This window comes from Lithobates pipiens, unplaced genomic scaffold, assembly GCF_037356315.1.
Source record: "Lithobates pipiens isolate NorthernLeopardFrog02 unplaced genomic scaffold, aLitPip1_a1.2 Scaffold_16, whole genome shotgun sequence".
Taxonomy (NCBI): domain Eukaryota; kingdom Metazoa; phylum Chordata; class Amphibia; order Anura; family Ranidae; genus Lithobates; species Lithobates pipiens.
The window spans coordinates 117,878,363-117,895,715 of record NW_027507748.1 but is presented as its reverse complement, the minus strand read 5'-3'; the positions used below and the strand labels follow the sequence as shown (position 1 = coordinate 117,895,715).

The window sequence follows — 17,353 nt, the reverse complement described above, 5'->3', positions numbered from 1 at the left end:
CATGAACCCCCCCCCCTTCGGAGACTGGGCCGCAGGGCAGTATTTCAACATGTTAACCCCAAACACACCTCCAAGATGATCACTGCCTTGCTAAAGAAGCTGAGGGTAAAGGAAGGTGGAGGAGCGCAAGGTCTCTAACATCCACCAGTTCCATGATGTCATCATGCAGGAGTGGAAGAGGACTCCAGTGGCAACCTGTGAAGCTCTGGTGAACCCCATGCCCAAGAGGGTTAAGACAGTGCTGGAAAATAATGGAGGCCACACAAAATATTGACACTTTGGGCCCAATTTGGACATTTTCACTTAGGTGTGTACTCATGTTTGTTGCCAGCAGTTTAGATATTAATGGCTATGCGTTGAGTTATTTTGAGGGGACAGCACATTTACACTGTTATACAAGCTGTACACTCACTACTTTACATTGTAGCAAAGTGCAATTGTCACATGAAAAGATATAATAAAATATTTACGAGATATATTTATGAGAGTGGTGTATTCACATTTGTGAGATACTGTATATAAACACACATAGTATATGCTCTTGAATGAAAGCAGCAATGAAGGGCAATGAAGTTGCAGCAAAAAATAGGAATGCACTTTGTCAGCTCTACCTTCCCAATGACATCATCAAGCCCCTTTATGTTAAGATAGTAGTTAGAGTTTTTAAAGGTTATCTTATATACAGCAGCTATTATTATTATAGATACACTCGAAGTGGTAATGACATGCTTGTATCTTATTTGTCTTTTGACAGAAATTCCTATTTTCCACATTCTGAATGCCCGCATAACCTTCGGTAACCTAAATGGATGTGATGAGCCAGTGTCCTCCCTCCGTCAGAGCCCCAGCAGCGAAGCCCCCTCCCCAAGCAGCGACTCCTGCAGTGTTAGCAGCACCAGCTCTATAAGTATGAAGCCACAACAGGGGGACACGGGACAGAGGGATCCTAACAGTATGTGTCAGACCTCAGCACTGTGGGTATAGGAGGTTCTACATAGGGGTGACTATAGAGAGGATTACCATTAGCTGTGCCTCATGTCACCCACAGACTATAAATGGGCTGGTAGCATGATCCACTTCAACATTTCAGATGGCTCCTCCAGGCCTCCACCTTCACTGCTTTGCCTGAACACACATACAGTTAGCTGCTTTTTTGTTGTAAATTCAATGTCAACAGGACATTTCAGCGAGTGACATAATTTCACTGTATGTCCTGTCCACCTGATATAGATGATGGTGCTATGATTCTGTGTTCTGGTGTGTTTGTAGCTTCTGGACGTGGCTGTGAGATGGACCAGACCTTGTTTGAAGCCCCGCGAGGGTACAGTGTGGTAGGGAGTTACCGAGAGAACATGCGTGAGGAGGAGGACGACCTTCTTCAGTTTGCAATCCAGCAAAGTTTGCTAGAAGCTGGTAGTGAATATGATCAGGTGAGATGGCATCACCATTAATGCCAGACAAGTTTACCAAACCTTAATTTAATACTGCCCTCCACAGCTGGCAACAAGTGGAGGGCTAGCATTTTCTAGATCTGGGTGTTCAGCCATCTATAGCACAGCAGCAATTATACATTTACTATAGCAAAAGAGGATACTAAATAATACAGTCATGAACTCAGGTGGCCATAGTGGTTTGGCAATTTTATTCTGTCAGCCAATTGATTGTTTTTGCTTTTAAAGACATTTTCAAAACAATTGTTTGAATTGACCTGTGACAATATTACGGTGGCTATACTGTATTTCAGCAGTATCCATGCAGTCACTGATCAGTTTTAAAAATGATTGAATATCTTGCCAGGAACAGCTCTTAGTTGTTGAAAAAAGTATCACCTAGGGGGCAATTGATCACTTATACCAGTCCTTCTTTTCATGGAAAATGTTAAATCGTTCATTGAAGAACTGTGCCTAGGAAATAGATGGTCAATGATTTGTAATTACTGGCTTACAGAAAAAAGCGGTTGTGACATGGTCAGTGCAGCCAGTGGGCCCAGAATAAGTGAATACACCTTGTTTTTTACACAATCCACTGCATCAGATCTATTTTTATGTCTAGAAGACATTTGGGACTTTAAGAAGTAGAAATGTTACCCAGGTTTATACAATAAAAGAAACCAAAAATATGAAATATATATTTTGGGATATGATAGAGTTCCCATTTAAATGTTGTACCTGGGTTCTGTGGATCTTGGTGATTTGTAATTAATAAATTAAAATGTAGAAAATGTATAGGCTGCTTTTATTGAGAGCTCCTTTGTTAAACCTTGCATAACTTTCATGCTCATCTAATGCCGCGTACACACGGGCGGACTGTATTGCCGCGTACACACGGGCGGACTGTATGGCGTACTTAGTTCGTCATACAATCCGAAAGCTTGCGCGATGACGTGTACAGCACGTACGACGGGACTAGAAATAGGAAGTCCAAGACACAGCAAAGCACCCTTCCGCCGTGTAAATCCTTTCTGGGCATGCGCCATTCTTAGTCCGTCGAACTAGCATACTGACGAGCGGATTGTCCGCTGAAACCAAAGTACGACAGACAGAATTTCGAAAAATCCGAAATTCTTAGTACGCCGGACTGCACGCTGAAAAAGTCCGCTGAAGCCCACACATGAGCGGATTGTCCGCTGAAATGTGTTTCGACGGACTAAGTACGCCATACAGTCCGCCCGTGTGTACGCGGCATATGGCGTACTTAGTTCGTCATACAATCCGACGGACAGTCCGTCGTACTTTCGACTGAACGGACTTGACCACACACGGATGCACAAACAGTCCGTCGAAAGCTTGCGCGATGACGTGTACAGCACGTACGACGGGACTAGAAATAGGAATACCAAGACACAGCAAAGCACCCTTCCGCCGTGTAAATCCTTTCTGGGCATGCGCCATTCTTAGTCCGTCGAACTAGCATACTGACGAGCGGATTGTCCGCTGAAACCAAAGTACGACAGACAGAATTTCGAAAAATCCGAAATTCTTAGTACGCCGGACTGCACGCTGAAAAAGTCCGCTGAAGCCCACACACGAGCGGATTGTCCGCTGAAATGTGTTTCGACGGACTAAGTACGCCATACAGTCCGCCCGTGTGTACGCGGCATAAGGGTTTCCTAAGTTGTTTGCATTGTGATTCATTGACCCACAGTAAAGCTGGCCATACACAGCCAATGGGCAGAAATAAAAATAAAAAAAACTGATTCCTCCATCTACACAAACAAGGTGCATAGTGGAATCTCCCACTCTGGGACATAATATTCTGCCAGTGGCATCCGCCGCTGTCAGATTACACTGATCAGTGGCTGCAGCTGCTGATTGATGCAAAACTTTCCAACACATCGAGTGATAAAACAATCAACTTCTGTTGAACAGGGGTGGCCGCACATTGATCACAATGTGGCCAGTCTCTACTGAACCAGTCAAATTTTAGTCAGTGTATGGGTAAGCTTAAGTGTGCATGTCATTCTTGACTTTATTTCATGCTTGTTCTGGATCAATGACAATAGAAAAAAGTAACAAATAGCAACCTCCTTATCTTTTCTAGTGCAAGTTTCCATGAAAACCTATAATATCCCTAAAAAGGTTCAGTAGTATTACCTTGCTGATCTACCCTTAAAACCAAATATGCAACTCTTTCTCTGTTCTGTCCCTTACAGGTAACAATTTGGGAAGCTCTGACAAACAGCAAACCAGGAACCCATCCAATGTCTAATGAGCGGAAAGGAGAAAGGTTTGTAAATTGCAGAAAAGTAATACAGATCATAAGACTAGCAGGTTGTAAAGTTTATGTCCTAAAAAAAATGCTATTGTAGTCAATAAGAACTTTCCTTTTTCTCTTGTTTGAGTTTACCAAAATCTCGTTCATTTTGTGTCCAGTGACATGCTCATGTTGGCTGTCATCTTTGTGGATACTGATAATGGAAAAATCCCATCAAATACTTAGCGAAAAGTTCCTTTCCTGACTAACTCCACGGCAGCATCAAGTGTGTAGTTTCCTCCTCAAAATAGACCCATAGGACAGAGCTCTCAAGGTATCCCACTCAGTACCTTACCACAGTGTTATTAGCATACTCCTGACACATGGATGGGCCTATATGCTGCCATTGAGTTAGTCAGGAAAGTACATTTTTGATAAGTATTAAATAGGAATTCTATTCCTGACCTCTTCATGGCAGCATATAAGTGGGAAAAAACTAGCCAGAAAGGGGTTTGTCCCATCAAGAATATTAGAATTTAATACATGAAGAAGTTGATGCTAAGACTGAGCATCTAAAGACCAAGAGGGAGGCTGCTCTGCATACTGTCCCCAAGGATATCCCAGATGCCGAAGAGATGTTGATCCACTTATGCCAGTAAGCCCATGTCCATTTAAACCTTTTGAAACTCACTTACTATACAGCTCAATATTATTCTGATAGATGCCTCTCTACCATTGTTCCCACAAGGAATAATAAATAGTTTCACCATTTTCCTCCCTGAACTGGTGGACTGAATGTATTGTTAAAGGCGTGAAGCTGCCCTGCCTCAGTGTCTAATGTCAGTGTGTAATACTGGTTCAAATGGAAGACTGATGCCACCTTATGAATGAATAACAGGTCTAAGCCCTTGTACACACGGTTGGAGAATCTGTCGGAATGAGTCTTATCGGACCGTGACGTCAGATAATCCGACTGTGTGTGGTATGCATCTGACTTATTCCGTCCGAATCTCCGTCCGACCCAATTTTCCAACATGTTGGAAATATTTCCCGACCAACTGGGCCGGACGGACCTAATCCGATCATGTGTAGAGCATTTTGATCGGACCAAGTGCCACGCATGCTCAGATCAAATTCCTACATCAAAGCTATTGGCTACTAGCCTGAATGTAGTCCCATCGTAACTAAATTACGTCATCACGTTCTGAAAGATCGGATTTTTCGCCAACTTGGCCCGACCGTGTGTATGCAACAGTTTCGGACACAATCCGTCGGACTAAATCCGACGGGCAAAATCCGACGGATTTGGTTGCCAAAATCTCCGACCGTGTGTACGTGGGCTAAGAATTACTCTATCTGGGAAACAGGAGATAAAGGGTTTTGCTGAGTTTAACGCTGTTATTTTTGGTGGTTTTTGACCAAAGTGATTGTCACTTGAAAGGCGATTCTTAAGGTTAGCCTTTTGCTCTAGAAAGGTGGAAGATACTAGAAAGGCCATCACTAGAGGTGGGTCTCATTTGGGCAGTAAGGCTTGCCTTGGCAGCATCGCTAGACATATCACTATGAAAAAACTGCATCACCTGTTCTTCTGTCACCCACTGAGTCTAAGGGAGATAAAGGCAAAGATGGCAAAAATTTGCATTTTCCGAGGTTATCCAAAGCGGCCTCTTGTTTTACCCCACCTGGTAAACTTTGAGGATAGTGTAAGATTTTGGAGATTCAGAAAAATATCTAACTTGCTTAGCAAATCTGGAAAATGCTTCCCATAATCTGCTATAAGTCTGACTTCTTGCAGCTTTTCTGAGGGAAAGTAGAGAAATCGTAACTTTAGCTAAACACCCTACCTCCTTCAACTTTCTTTCAATGTCCAAGTCATGGGGCAAAAATGCACAGGGTTTAGATGTACCTTTGGCTCAGCCAGTTAGGGAGCACTGGAAAAAATTATGGTTCTGGTGCACTCTGGTTTCAGCAGAAGAAATAGGGGCATCTCAGCCAGAGTAGTAAGACTGCAACAGCCAGCACACTCTCCAACTTCCAGAGAAACCTGAATATTATCAGTATCGGAGCGCAGGTATATACCCAACTGATATTCCAAGGATCTTTTAGAGCATCCACTTCTGCTGCTTGATGACATTGGAACCGTTAATTAAACACCAGCAGCTTGCTGTTCAAAGATGCTGCAAAAAGATCTTCCTCTAGTTGTCCTTAAAGCAATAATCTTCTGGATTTGGAAGAAGATCTCCTCCAACGAAAAACACTTGTTTCCAAGGGTGTGTGTGTTGAAACAGAAAGTCTGCTAGGGTGTTTAAGAGTTCCGAAAAGAAAGTTGTTTAGTTGCTGAGTAAAATGGGTTGTGCTAGGAACATCATAGGTTCTACTTCCCATAGTAGTGAACAGATCTTCACCCCCCCCCCCCCCCCTTTGCTTCTTCATTTAGGCAGTAGCAGTTGTGTTGTCCATTCGTAGAACTGCTTGGTTGGATAACAGTGCAACATATGCTTTCTAAGCACAAAACATGGCCCTCAACTTGAGGCTGTTTTACACATTGGGGGTTATTTACGAAAGGCAAATCCACATTGCACTGAAAGTGCACTTGGACATGCAGTCACTCTAAATCAAAGGGGTAGATCTGAAATGAGTGGAAGCTGATTTTATCATCCAATCATGTGCAAGCTAAAATGCTGTTTTTTATTTTCCTTGCATGTCCCCCTTGGATCTACAGTGACTTTACTTCCAAGTGCACTTGCAGTGCAAAGTGGATTTTCCTTTAGTAAATCACCCCCATTATCTTTGGCTGTAAATGTCAAATGGACCTGTGTTAACCTGTGTTAACCTCTCCAGGCATTGTGCACCTCATCCTGACAGACTGGTGTCAGTTGTTTGAAAGGGATGATTAAGCCACTAGACCCACTTAACAATAGGCATGATCAAAAACATGGTCCTATTATTTTGAAACACTGCCCTGCCTTTAGATGGGATGTGCTGAAAGCTATGCAGACTCTGTTCCTGACTAATGTAATCTTTTCTTCTGGTACAGAGATTGTGTAGTTAGGTGCCCAGGTAAATCAAATCTTGTGTCTGGAAGTGGTTGACTTTTCCTGATATTTGTTTGACCTTGAGACCTTGAATATTGTTTGACCTTGAGTAACTCCTTTGAGCAGCTTAACAGTAGTAGGTTATCTAGGTAGGGATTACACCCTTCCTTACACCCCTGTTGCATAGTAAAGTCACTATGGATAGGAGCACCTTTGAAAAAGTAACTGGTGATAAATACCTGTTAATGCAAAGCGTAGATACTTCTGGACTTCTTCCGCTGTCAGAGTATACAGGTATACCATAAATCAGAAATACTAGATTTTTTGTGAAAGCATAAATCTCTAATTTATGGGCTGTATGTAAATAAGTCAGTCTATATGCATAATTGATTTGTAAGTTCCTTTGTCCACACATTAGGGAAGCAAATGAGGTTCCTTTCAGCGGGGAGCACGAACGTAACTATATCCTGTACCAGGATAAACCCAGACATCTCAGCACTGACAATTTGGGGGCTGAAATCTTGGCTGCACCCATATAATATCCCTATGCTGAATAAAGCATCAGATGTTTTCTGAGTTCACCGCAGTGATGAACACAGAGGAACTCGTGTCTACAGGTTTCATTAGAAGAAGATTAGAAGGTGCTTAGAACTGCTGAGACTGATAGTTTAGAATGGACTGTGTGCTACTTTCTGGACACAGAAACTCCTGTAACTTGTATTTTCGTATTGCCTGTGGGCACTCCCTTTTGTGCCCACTTTGTAGACCCTTTTCTGTGGGAACCACTTGCCGCCAGAACCTGTGGGTGCCAGACGTCAGTGTGTGCCCAGAGTCCTCCATGGATTGCCCTGTCTGTCCTCTCTGCTGTGTGCCCAGAATTTGGCACAGATTGCCCTGCCTACCCTCTATGCTGTGTGTCCAGAGTCTTCCACAAATTGTCCTGGCAGCCCTCCCTGCTGTGTGCCCAATGCCCCCCCCCTTATTTCTCCTTGTTGCGCTATATTGCTACCCAGTGGACTATGTCTACTTGCTGTGCCATATTGCTACCCTGTGGACTATTCCTTCTTGCTGTGCCTTATTGCCAACCTTAAGACTATTTCTCTTTGCTGTGCCCTATTGTCACACTCTTCTGTATACCCAGGTTCCCAAATAAATGCCAGCATTTCAGGTTCTATGAGATTTGCCTCTTTCTCTCTCTCTCTCTCTGCGCACTCCTAGTTCATCACAGCAAGTATGCATTTTCTAAGTCTAATAACAACAAGTTGTTTCTTGGCATCCCCGCTTGGGCTTGTCTACAGCAATTCCATTTTAAAATGTTCAATGACAGTGTAGGGATTGAACCATAAGAACTCGCAGACCAGTCTTTAATCACGTTTTTTCTTTACCATAAACAGAAGAGAATGCTTACTGTTAAATTTTTGTATGTGTTTTTTTTTGTAATGGCTTCCTGGACTTACCGGAGTGTTGATGTGTTTAGCAAGACTTCTTTTTTTCTGGCAAAATTGAGATTGCGTTAGCCAAGAAATAATTCCAAATTTCCATGCATGTCTGTGAGAAATGGTCTGCACCACTCATGGTTCTAAAAAAAATTCTTCCTGGACCTGCTTAAAGGCTGTGAGCCTTGCTTCCACTTGGGGGAACTGGACAGGCATGATCTGAAAAAGACTTCCTGTAGAAGTTGATATTACAGAAGGCCTGGGGAAGGAAAACTGATTGCTTCTTCAGTCATCTAAAAGTATATACCAGGTTTGTGGCATTTGGCTTCTCCAACCCTCTCTGCGCATGGCTATCTGGTCTGTTTCCTAAGTATTAAGACTTGTGTAAACATGGAAAACTAACCCCCCAATAGCTTTACTAATTGCCCTTTTCAACTTGTTGCCATACAAAGAGGACACTTGCAACAGGATCTTACACTATCCCTTGTTTCAAGCATGGGCGTTGCTAGGTCTGCAAAAGATCTGGGTCTGGAGGCCATAGCAGCGGACACGCCGGTGGTAAGCTATTTTTCGCGGGAAAAGGAAGGCTGGTGTTGGCATTTCAATCATCATGGCACCATGGTTGATATGGTGTCAGGGTGATCGATGTGCATTGTTTCTATTGTTGCATTGTAATGAATAATGAAATGGTTTAACGCACCATAATGCAAAATCAGTGGGAGGCCTGGGCATGCCACTTGCCACGTCACCTGCCACTATTTGCAGATTGTCACTTTCCACCATTTGCAGATTGTCGCTTGCCACATCACTTGCCACCATTTGCAGATTGTCACTTGCCACCATTTGCAGATTGTCACTTGCCACATCACTTGCCACCATTTGCAGATTGTCACTTGCCAGGCTACCTGCCACCATTTGCAGATTTTCACTTGCCACATCACTGGCCACCATTTACAGATTGTCCCTTGCCATGTCAACTGCCACCATTTGCAGATTGTCACATTGAAGTGGCCCAGCTGTGAGGGGGGTGGAGAGAGATGATGTCATCTCTGCTCATCCACCCACTCGTCTCTCCTCCACCTCCAATGCCGCCCACCACAGCCATGACAAGCCCCCACTTCTCTCCTCCACCTCCAATGCCGCCTGCCGCAGCCACGGCCCACCAGCTCTTCTCTCCTCCACCTCCAATAGCGTCTACTGTAGCCGCGACCTGCCCGCTTGTCTCTCCTCCACCTCCACTGCTGCAGCCGTGACCTGCTGAGACTCGGGGCTATGAGCTCCACATTTGGTGCTCCAGCCTCGATAGCCACATACTGGCGACGCCTATGGTTTCAAGGTATCCAAAACATCCTTTAAACTGTCTGTGACAAGACCAATGTTGAAGCACACACTTCAGCATATCCACATAAATAAAATAACGGATGTCAGGGATTGTAAGGGCACCATATCAAACAACAAACTTTTTAGAAAGTTTATCACAGCTTAATTATTCCAAAGATGAAACCCATTAACCCAGTTACAAAAGTAACATATGTCATATATTAGATAAAAATCAAAGCTATCATAAATCCACACACATTGCTTAGAGCAAATAATTGTTCTAAGGCCACCCCAAGGAAAAGGGAACATATAAAGACTTCTTACATAGATCGTGTCATGCACAACTTCCCAACGTGACTTGCTCTTCTTCATGGGCAATCCGATGGACAAAGTGATGAAGTAAGCAATGACCAACAAAATATGCAAGGTAATATCCTGTGATCAGAATTTAAAAACCATACTCCGTGTATGCTCAATCCAGTTTGGATCAAAGGGGGAGGAGGGAGGGCCAGCAGGCAAATGCAGAGACCCCAAAGCTACTGAAACCAGGTATCATAGAAGCCCATCCAGCAATATGGCCGACCGCCACCAACCACAAGCTGGAATCATCAGTGTCACTTAAGTATATCTATAGCACATTCCCCATTGAAGTGAAAGGTATTTTTTATGTCCTGCAGAACAGCCTAACATCATCTTTGACTAAGGAGACTACTTGTTGATTCTCTGATGCTTTCTCTCTTGCTGCTTCCATAACACGTTTCACAAAAGGACTTGCCTGCTATGGCTATATTAGGACAGGCATAATGGGCATTGTTTCTGTAGTGAAGTTTCTCTGTGTAGAGGAAATACTTTATTACTGGGTATCCGAGGAGAACCTTTGATTGTGGTAAGTATCCGTCTTAGTGGAAGTTGGTGTTTGGTTAGTGGAAGATCTGGTTTTGGTTTTTGATGCAAAGACACAGATAGGCTTTGGGTTCCAGTAACAATTGTATATGCATCAACACCCCCATATTGCCCCCTATCTTTGCCTACTTGCTGGTCCTTTGGGGAGGTTGGAATGGAAATGGAATAGAAAGTTATCTGAGAAGGATCATATATGAAAAACTATTTTACATAGATTTGCCAATCAGGGTAACAAAAAGAGAGAGAGACTTCCCACCCACCTGGCGCAATAGCAGAACAAGAGAGAACAGGCTTGACCTCTGAAGGGAGGTGGTCCAATTAGGTAGGCCACTAACCACCCTTTTTGGACAATTGGAGCCATCAAGAACACCCCTAACTACACTAATATGGCTGCCAGACGCTTTTCGCTCCATAATTTGAGGTGACAATAAAATTCCTGCCAAACACTTGCATATATTCAGTGTGTGTTGAAGCTTCAGCAAAATTCCTGCTGTGCACCTGTGCCCCTCAAAAACCAGGAAGCAGCTACAAGTGCTTCAGGAATCCTCAGATAGTTTTCCACAAATACATAGTCTACTGGATTTCTCACGAGTATACTTCAAACCACCAACAGATGTGTTAGGAATACCAAACTGGGTAGGAATCTTGCACTGTCTAACATCCCAGAAGACTATCCAAAGGGGTTTCTTGATGGGACCTATTCAGATGGTTTGCTGTGGTTTTATCACAGTTTGGCAGGGTAATGTTACAGTAAGCCATGTGTGAAGGGGAACAGAAAAAGAACACTGTGATAAGAACTGGGTGGGATTTATTTGTCCTAGATAAGTATTCTGGGGGAGGAGACTACTCCCCCATATGCTGCACTGGAGTGGTCAGGAAACAAGTTTATGTTCCCAGCTATATCGTCTCTTGAAGCAGGGTGAGATCATTCCTCAGCAAGGCTTATTACATGCTGCAAGTGATAGAACGTTGTCCTCAGCTAAGTGCCAAACACTCAAAGGGGTTATTTTCTTGTGACAGCTTGCTTCTGCTACAATAAACAGCACAACACCCAATAGCAGCACTTCCAGGTCCTGTCTCATTCACTATTTATTGTGTCATTTATTGAGATGCTTAACATTACACCCAGCAAAACAGGAAAGCGTTTGTGCACTATGAAGGGTCAAAGTTCATTGGGTTCCGTGAACCCTTGAAGCAGCAAGTTAGGGGATTTGACTATGCTGAGCACAGGCGTGGGAACAGGCAGCCTTGTAAACACCCACCTACTTGAGGATTATCAAGCCAATAATTTGTCAATGCAAATCACTTCTAGTTCATCAGCTTGGACACAACCTTAATAACATGAGGATGATAACAAGCTTAGTTTGAGATGCATCCATGTAATTCTATCACTGGACAAACTGCAACATTGCAGCTCTTATGTGTTTTTGAGTCACTGAAAACATCATGTTTCAATTTCTTAATTTATTTTTATATTAGCATTTTTCACATCAACACCTCATACTTTTCATTGGGTTTTGGACAAAAGAGGGCTTTTCCTTCCTTTCATATGATGTTTCCATTTCACCATGAGGCATTTTTAATCTTTATCATCCCCTCATTGGCAGAAGGTGAGTAATTATTTTGTTCCTGGGCTTTTCCTGCAGAACCCCCCAGCATACCCAGCCCTGCAGCCCCCCACACTCCATCTCCAGCAATGCATTCAGCACTTATAAGGAGCAGCTACGAATAGCCATGGAACTCTCAGCCAAGGAGCTGGAGGAAGAGGAGAAGCTCAAGCAACAGGAAGAAGAAGAGCTAGAAAGGATTCTACAGCTCTCCTTAACTGACAAATAACAGGACCTTTACTCTAGCAGACAAGCACCCAAAAGGCCTATCCAAATTTGCTAAGGGCTCACTTGGGAAGCCACAGACAGATGACTGGGAAAAACTCATCAAGAAGGGAAATGGGTGCAGATGGAGCTTCCTGTTACACACAATACATTGCAACATGAGCCAGCAATGGTGGTCTTACACCTCTGCAGACTTTTCTAGTCATATTTCTTAATATCCAAGTTTAGGACGTGTCACATTAACTAAAGGGATTTAATAAAAAATACAGTTACTGGGTACAAGCTCTGGTGTAGACAGGCTCTCCCATCCATTTAGGGCATTGTATCCTCTTTATTGCTGGAAGCAGATTACTTACTGATATATTCATTAAATGGATGCTTCAGCTGGATAAAAATTACAATACGGTACCTCCCTAAATTTTTAGTCACCAGAAAGAAATTTGCTGTAACAGTGATCTCCATAAGGAGTTAAAGTTGGATGTAAAGAAATCTGAATACTTTTTTGGGTTATGTGCGCAATATATGTTAATTCTTTAGGTATCAGGGTCAGGTCTATGTGATAACAAATTATGATAGAGTATATTTAATGTGTCTTGAGTCTTTTAAAGAGAAGCTAGAGAAGGAAATGCTTATTGTGCCCTATTGAATTTCCCACTGAGGATGTCATAAGTGGTTGGATGATGTATAAGTACCACAATTTTCACAAATAAATTGCAGATTAGGGGTTCCTTTAATATGAAACTGACATTCAATGTTTGATGTAAAATAAAAGGCTAATAAAGAAGCTGTGCCCATTGAGCCTTGAGTTAATAAATATCTTTTATTCAAAACATTTTGTGATTGAGAAATTTACATAGCTGGGTTGAGTTTAGCCCTCCACAAAAAAAACACTTTGCATCCTGAAAAAAGGTGGCCATGTGGGACAAAGTGACAGTGTCTTTGCAAAGGTGATCCTCGATCCACTGATACTCACCTTGTCAACACTCCCCCACAGCTCAATCAGTAGCCAATCTCTAAGCCAAAGCACTGTCACGTGACAGGGGAAGTGATGTCACTGCTTCACCCAGCCTCCATCTGACACTAGGAAATTTATTACCAGCTGAGGAAGAACCGGGGGAGGGAGCTCTGACAAGGTGAGTATTAGTGGGATAAGGGAAACTTTTCAAAGGCATTGTCACATTTTGTCTCTTTAATCCACAGGTGATCCAATTTAAGGCAAATAGCCATAAGAAAGTGAGTCCACTAGAAAAATTTGACGGTTGAAAAATTTGATAGTGACCTTGGGGTGAATTTACAATATGTGTCTAAAAAAAGGTGATCGTGTTTATTGAAATATAGCCTGAGGGCACTCATGTACACTAATACAACAAAGGAATGAAGCACTGAAATGTCCTATTAAGGAACCAAGCCAAGAGGCATTTAGTATTTGGAACCTATGTCTACTCTGGAACACGGTAAGATTGGCTGCACGCCACCAAATTACAGGTTGCAAATAATAAAGAATGCAGACCACCTGTTTCCTTATCAGGACCTGTGATTGTGATTTCTTGTTACATAATTATTTATACAGCATAGGTACTGTATATCTGTATATTCCTTATATACAATATGTGTTGCTTCATATAAAAGCTGAAGGAAAGGAAAATGTTTTGTTCATGACAACTGTTCAGATTTCATAAGAAAAATTTCCTAGCGTTGTTTAGTAAATGGAAAAAAAAACAGTCTTATAGCAGGATATTGTTTTAAAAGGAACAGTTGCTGAGATCATTAATATAAATGGATATTGGCTAACCTATACTGTGTTAAGGACTCCCTATTCTGACCCTAAAGTCCCACTAAAGCTGGCTGTAGATGGGTAGAATTTAGAACGCAAATTATTGGGAAAGTAGGTTCTAAGAAAGTCATTTGATTTTTTACAATCATTAGTGGGCCAAATTATTGTTTGTTTTCAACCGTAGTATATGTGGTTTTCGTTCAGTAAAGTCCCAAAATCAAATGATAAAAGCAAACAAAAACTTTCGAACGACATTCAAATGTTCTAAAAATTTTCATAAAACATTTTTCGAAGGCTGCCCATACATTATGAAATTTTCATTCTTGCAACCATAATTGTTTGAAGGAAAGAAAAAACGCTCCATTCCCCCATCAACACAATAAATTCACACACAAACTGGCAAGTGATTGCATTAGAATTTCATAAAGGCATGCTCAAATCACCTGTGAGCCATGGTACAGCATAATAATATAATGCCCATTGATAGCACTCTTTTAGGACACAAGGAAACTGAAAATATTGAACATTAATGGGGTGTCAGGTTATTGTAAATTATACAATAATCATAAACAAGTCAGCTGGTCATGAGCATGGTTGCCAACGGTTAAAAACATTTCTAGTGAAATTCTTAGCTGAAGTGGGTGTACCCAGGTCCATACTTTTGTGTCGGGTCAATTCACTACAATTCACTACATCATAACACATAAGGTAATTGAATTGCTATCTTTTTTTAAATTCACAAACTTTATTGCACTGATCAGTTGCATTTGTATTATATCATAAATTATTAACTAAAGTGATATTAAAAGGCACACTTTAAAAAACAAAAAAACAAACATGCCATACTTACCTGCTCTGTGCAGGGGTTTTGCAGAAAACAGCCCCGATCCTCCTCTTCTCAGGTCCCCCGCTGGCTGTTGAGTGCTCCTAGAGCAAGCAGTTTGCAATGGGAGCACCCAAACAGGCATGCTACTGAGCCACTGCTCTGTGTGTCTATTCAGACATGGAGCTGCAGCTCTGCCCCCATCCCCTCTCTCCTCCTTGGCTCACTGGCTGTGACTGACAGCAGCAGGAGCCAATGAGCAGGGAGAGGCCCTGGAGAGCTGGGATACTTGCGCACATCACGGGATCATGAGGGAGCCCAGGTGAGTATTGTGGGGGGGGCTATAGGGGCTGCTGCACACAAAGGGTGTGAATGCATGAAGGTAAAAAAAAACTTCAACCTAAAGAGCCACTTTAAGTAATTTGTATGTAGAAGTCAGTTTATAAAGATTATCACATGGGGATTTTGCTCCTATAATTCTGCTACTTCTGGCAGGTAGTAAAGTATTAGTAAACCAAAACATTTTATTTTAGATTTATATCAGGTAGGGAAGTGAAGGGAAGGGTTAAAACCCCTGTCATGTTTAATTTTGTTGCCTGTGTTCCATTAGGGGAGACACAACAGGAAATAACAAGACATTTCTTCAAAGGGAAATCCTATAAGTGACAATTGGGTCGCAACAATTTACCCTCTGTTCCTGATCTCTCAACAACTAAAAAGTTTCAGTTATGGAGGCAATAGAAACCTATATTAAAGTGGATGTAAACCCAGTGTCCTGCTTTCTAAACTACTGCCATCGGGGTTATCTAAAAGGATATACATGCCTCCTGCATGTATAGGAGGCTTGTATATCCTTCTAGATAATGTCTCCCCTCTGTCTGCTATGAGACCCGAAAAACTGCATATTCTGTGGGTGGGTCTGTTATCTGGAGCTTGGTGGGTGGAGTCGTGATGTCAGTAGACTCCCCGCCCACCTCTACACTCCCCTTGTCAATATGCATATTCTCCTGTGTATTTCTTACACTGAACTTCTGCTATGATCTCTAACATCCAGGGAAAAGACAGGAAAGTCACCACATGACTTCAGCATGCCAAATCATGCTGAGGTGGGGGACATCCAATTCTGGCAGAGCAGCATAAGAAAGGAGTGGGAGGGAATTCAAAAATACTGCATGTCTCCTAGGCTAGTGCATGAGATCTGTAAATCACCTGTCACTCACAGCAAGGGGGAGGATTTGACAAATATTTTCTCTGTTTGTCAAGATTTATCTGACTAAACAATAAAAGAGGATTGCTTAGAGCTGGATTAACTCTTTGTGGCAAGACTGGGCTCAAATGATAGGAAATCTTATACTCTACATTATGACATAAAAAAAAAAATCGGGTTTACATCCACTTTAAGATGCTGGCCTGCCTTTACATTGTTACAATTCTGCACTGGAAAACTCTCCCTTACATACTGCAGTCTAATTATATATTGCATTGACTTTAAGCTGCATGTGCTGATAGTAGTCTTCTACTTTTACCAGGTTTAAGTTTCCTCACGTTTCTTTTCAAATTTGCATGCTGTCTGTGTATCTGATTCTGCCTTTGTATTCTGTGTAGATTCCCATCCCTATTTGAAATATGCTATGCTGGCTCTCAATTGTTCCTGTCATTGTAGCCAAATAACTACCATATGTATTTTCAGCATCAAAACTCAAGGTATACAGTTTTATTAAAGCTGTAGTTTAGTTCTTTTTTTTTTTTTTTTTTGCTATGCAACATTAGGGACATAATTTATCTGCAGTGAAGAGTGCCCCATGTTTGGCTGGCTACTGTAGAGTGTAGACATCTTCTCCCAACTGCCGCTTGGTCCTCCCCACAGCAATGGTCTTCCAGCACTGTTGGGGTTAATGTCAGCGACTGAGAGTATGAAAGAGCTGTGCCACTCGCTCACCTCCATAGAACCTGTACTATTTTTTCCCAGAATGCTGTGTTCTGTGAATTGGGGAGACAGATCCTGTTATGTATCTGCCTGCTTTGCGTTCTGGGAAATAATAGTGTAGGTTCTATGAATGGAGCAGGCAGGTGGCTAGCAGTGCAAGTCTCTAAAACTTGCAGTGGCTAATATTAACCCCGGCAACACCAGAAGGTCGGCGCTGTTGGAAGGACCAAACGGCAGTGGAATAAAGATTTATACACTATGCAGAGGCCAGCCAGACATAGAACACACTTTACAGGTAAGTTATGTCCCTGGTGCTATATAGCAAAAATGAACTAAACTTAAAGTGTTACTAAACCCACAACAGTAAAACCAGTGTGTATATGCAGTAAATCATGCTTAGCATACTCACTGTGGAACCTAAGGGTATAATCCCCTGCATTGTGTATAAAGGCTGTGTCTCCCTCAACCCCTCTTTAATTGACTCCAACCCATCTCCCAAAGGAACAGAGCATTAGGAGTCATGCTCAGTTTGGTGTGTATTGCAAGAGGGATTTTTTTTTCTTTGAGAGACTGCATGTAATCAGCACAGGGCCAATTGGCACTGTCCAGG

General features: G+C 42.3%; 1 protein-coding gene across 6 annotated transcripts in view; it reads left to right on the top strand.

The window, feature by feature from the left end:
- The window catches only part of ANKRD13B (ankyrin repeat domain 13B), a 336,550-nt gene that overhangs the window by 303,240 nt on the left and 15,957 nt on the right, over window positions 1-17,353 (top strand). For 3 of the 6 annotated variants that reach the window (XM_077480348.1, XM_077480347.1, XM_077480351.1), the window contains exons 12-15: window positions 755-952; window positions 1,270-1,430; window positions 3,653-3,726; window positions 12,034-13,017. In XM_077480348.1, coding sequence (XP_077336474.1) covers window positions 755-952; window positions 1,270-1,430; window positions 3,653-3,726; window positions 12,034-12,223 — 623 coding nt within the window. In that variant the 3' untranslated portion in view covers window positions 12,224-13,017. Of the gene's footprint in view, window positions 1-754; window positions 953-1,269; window positions 1,431-3,652; window positions 3,727-12,033; window positions 13,018-17,353 lie in introns of those variants that run through there. The other 3 variants (XM_077480350.1, XM_077480349.1, XM_077480352.1) reach the window with 2 other exon arrangements.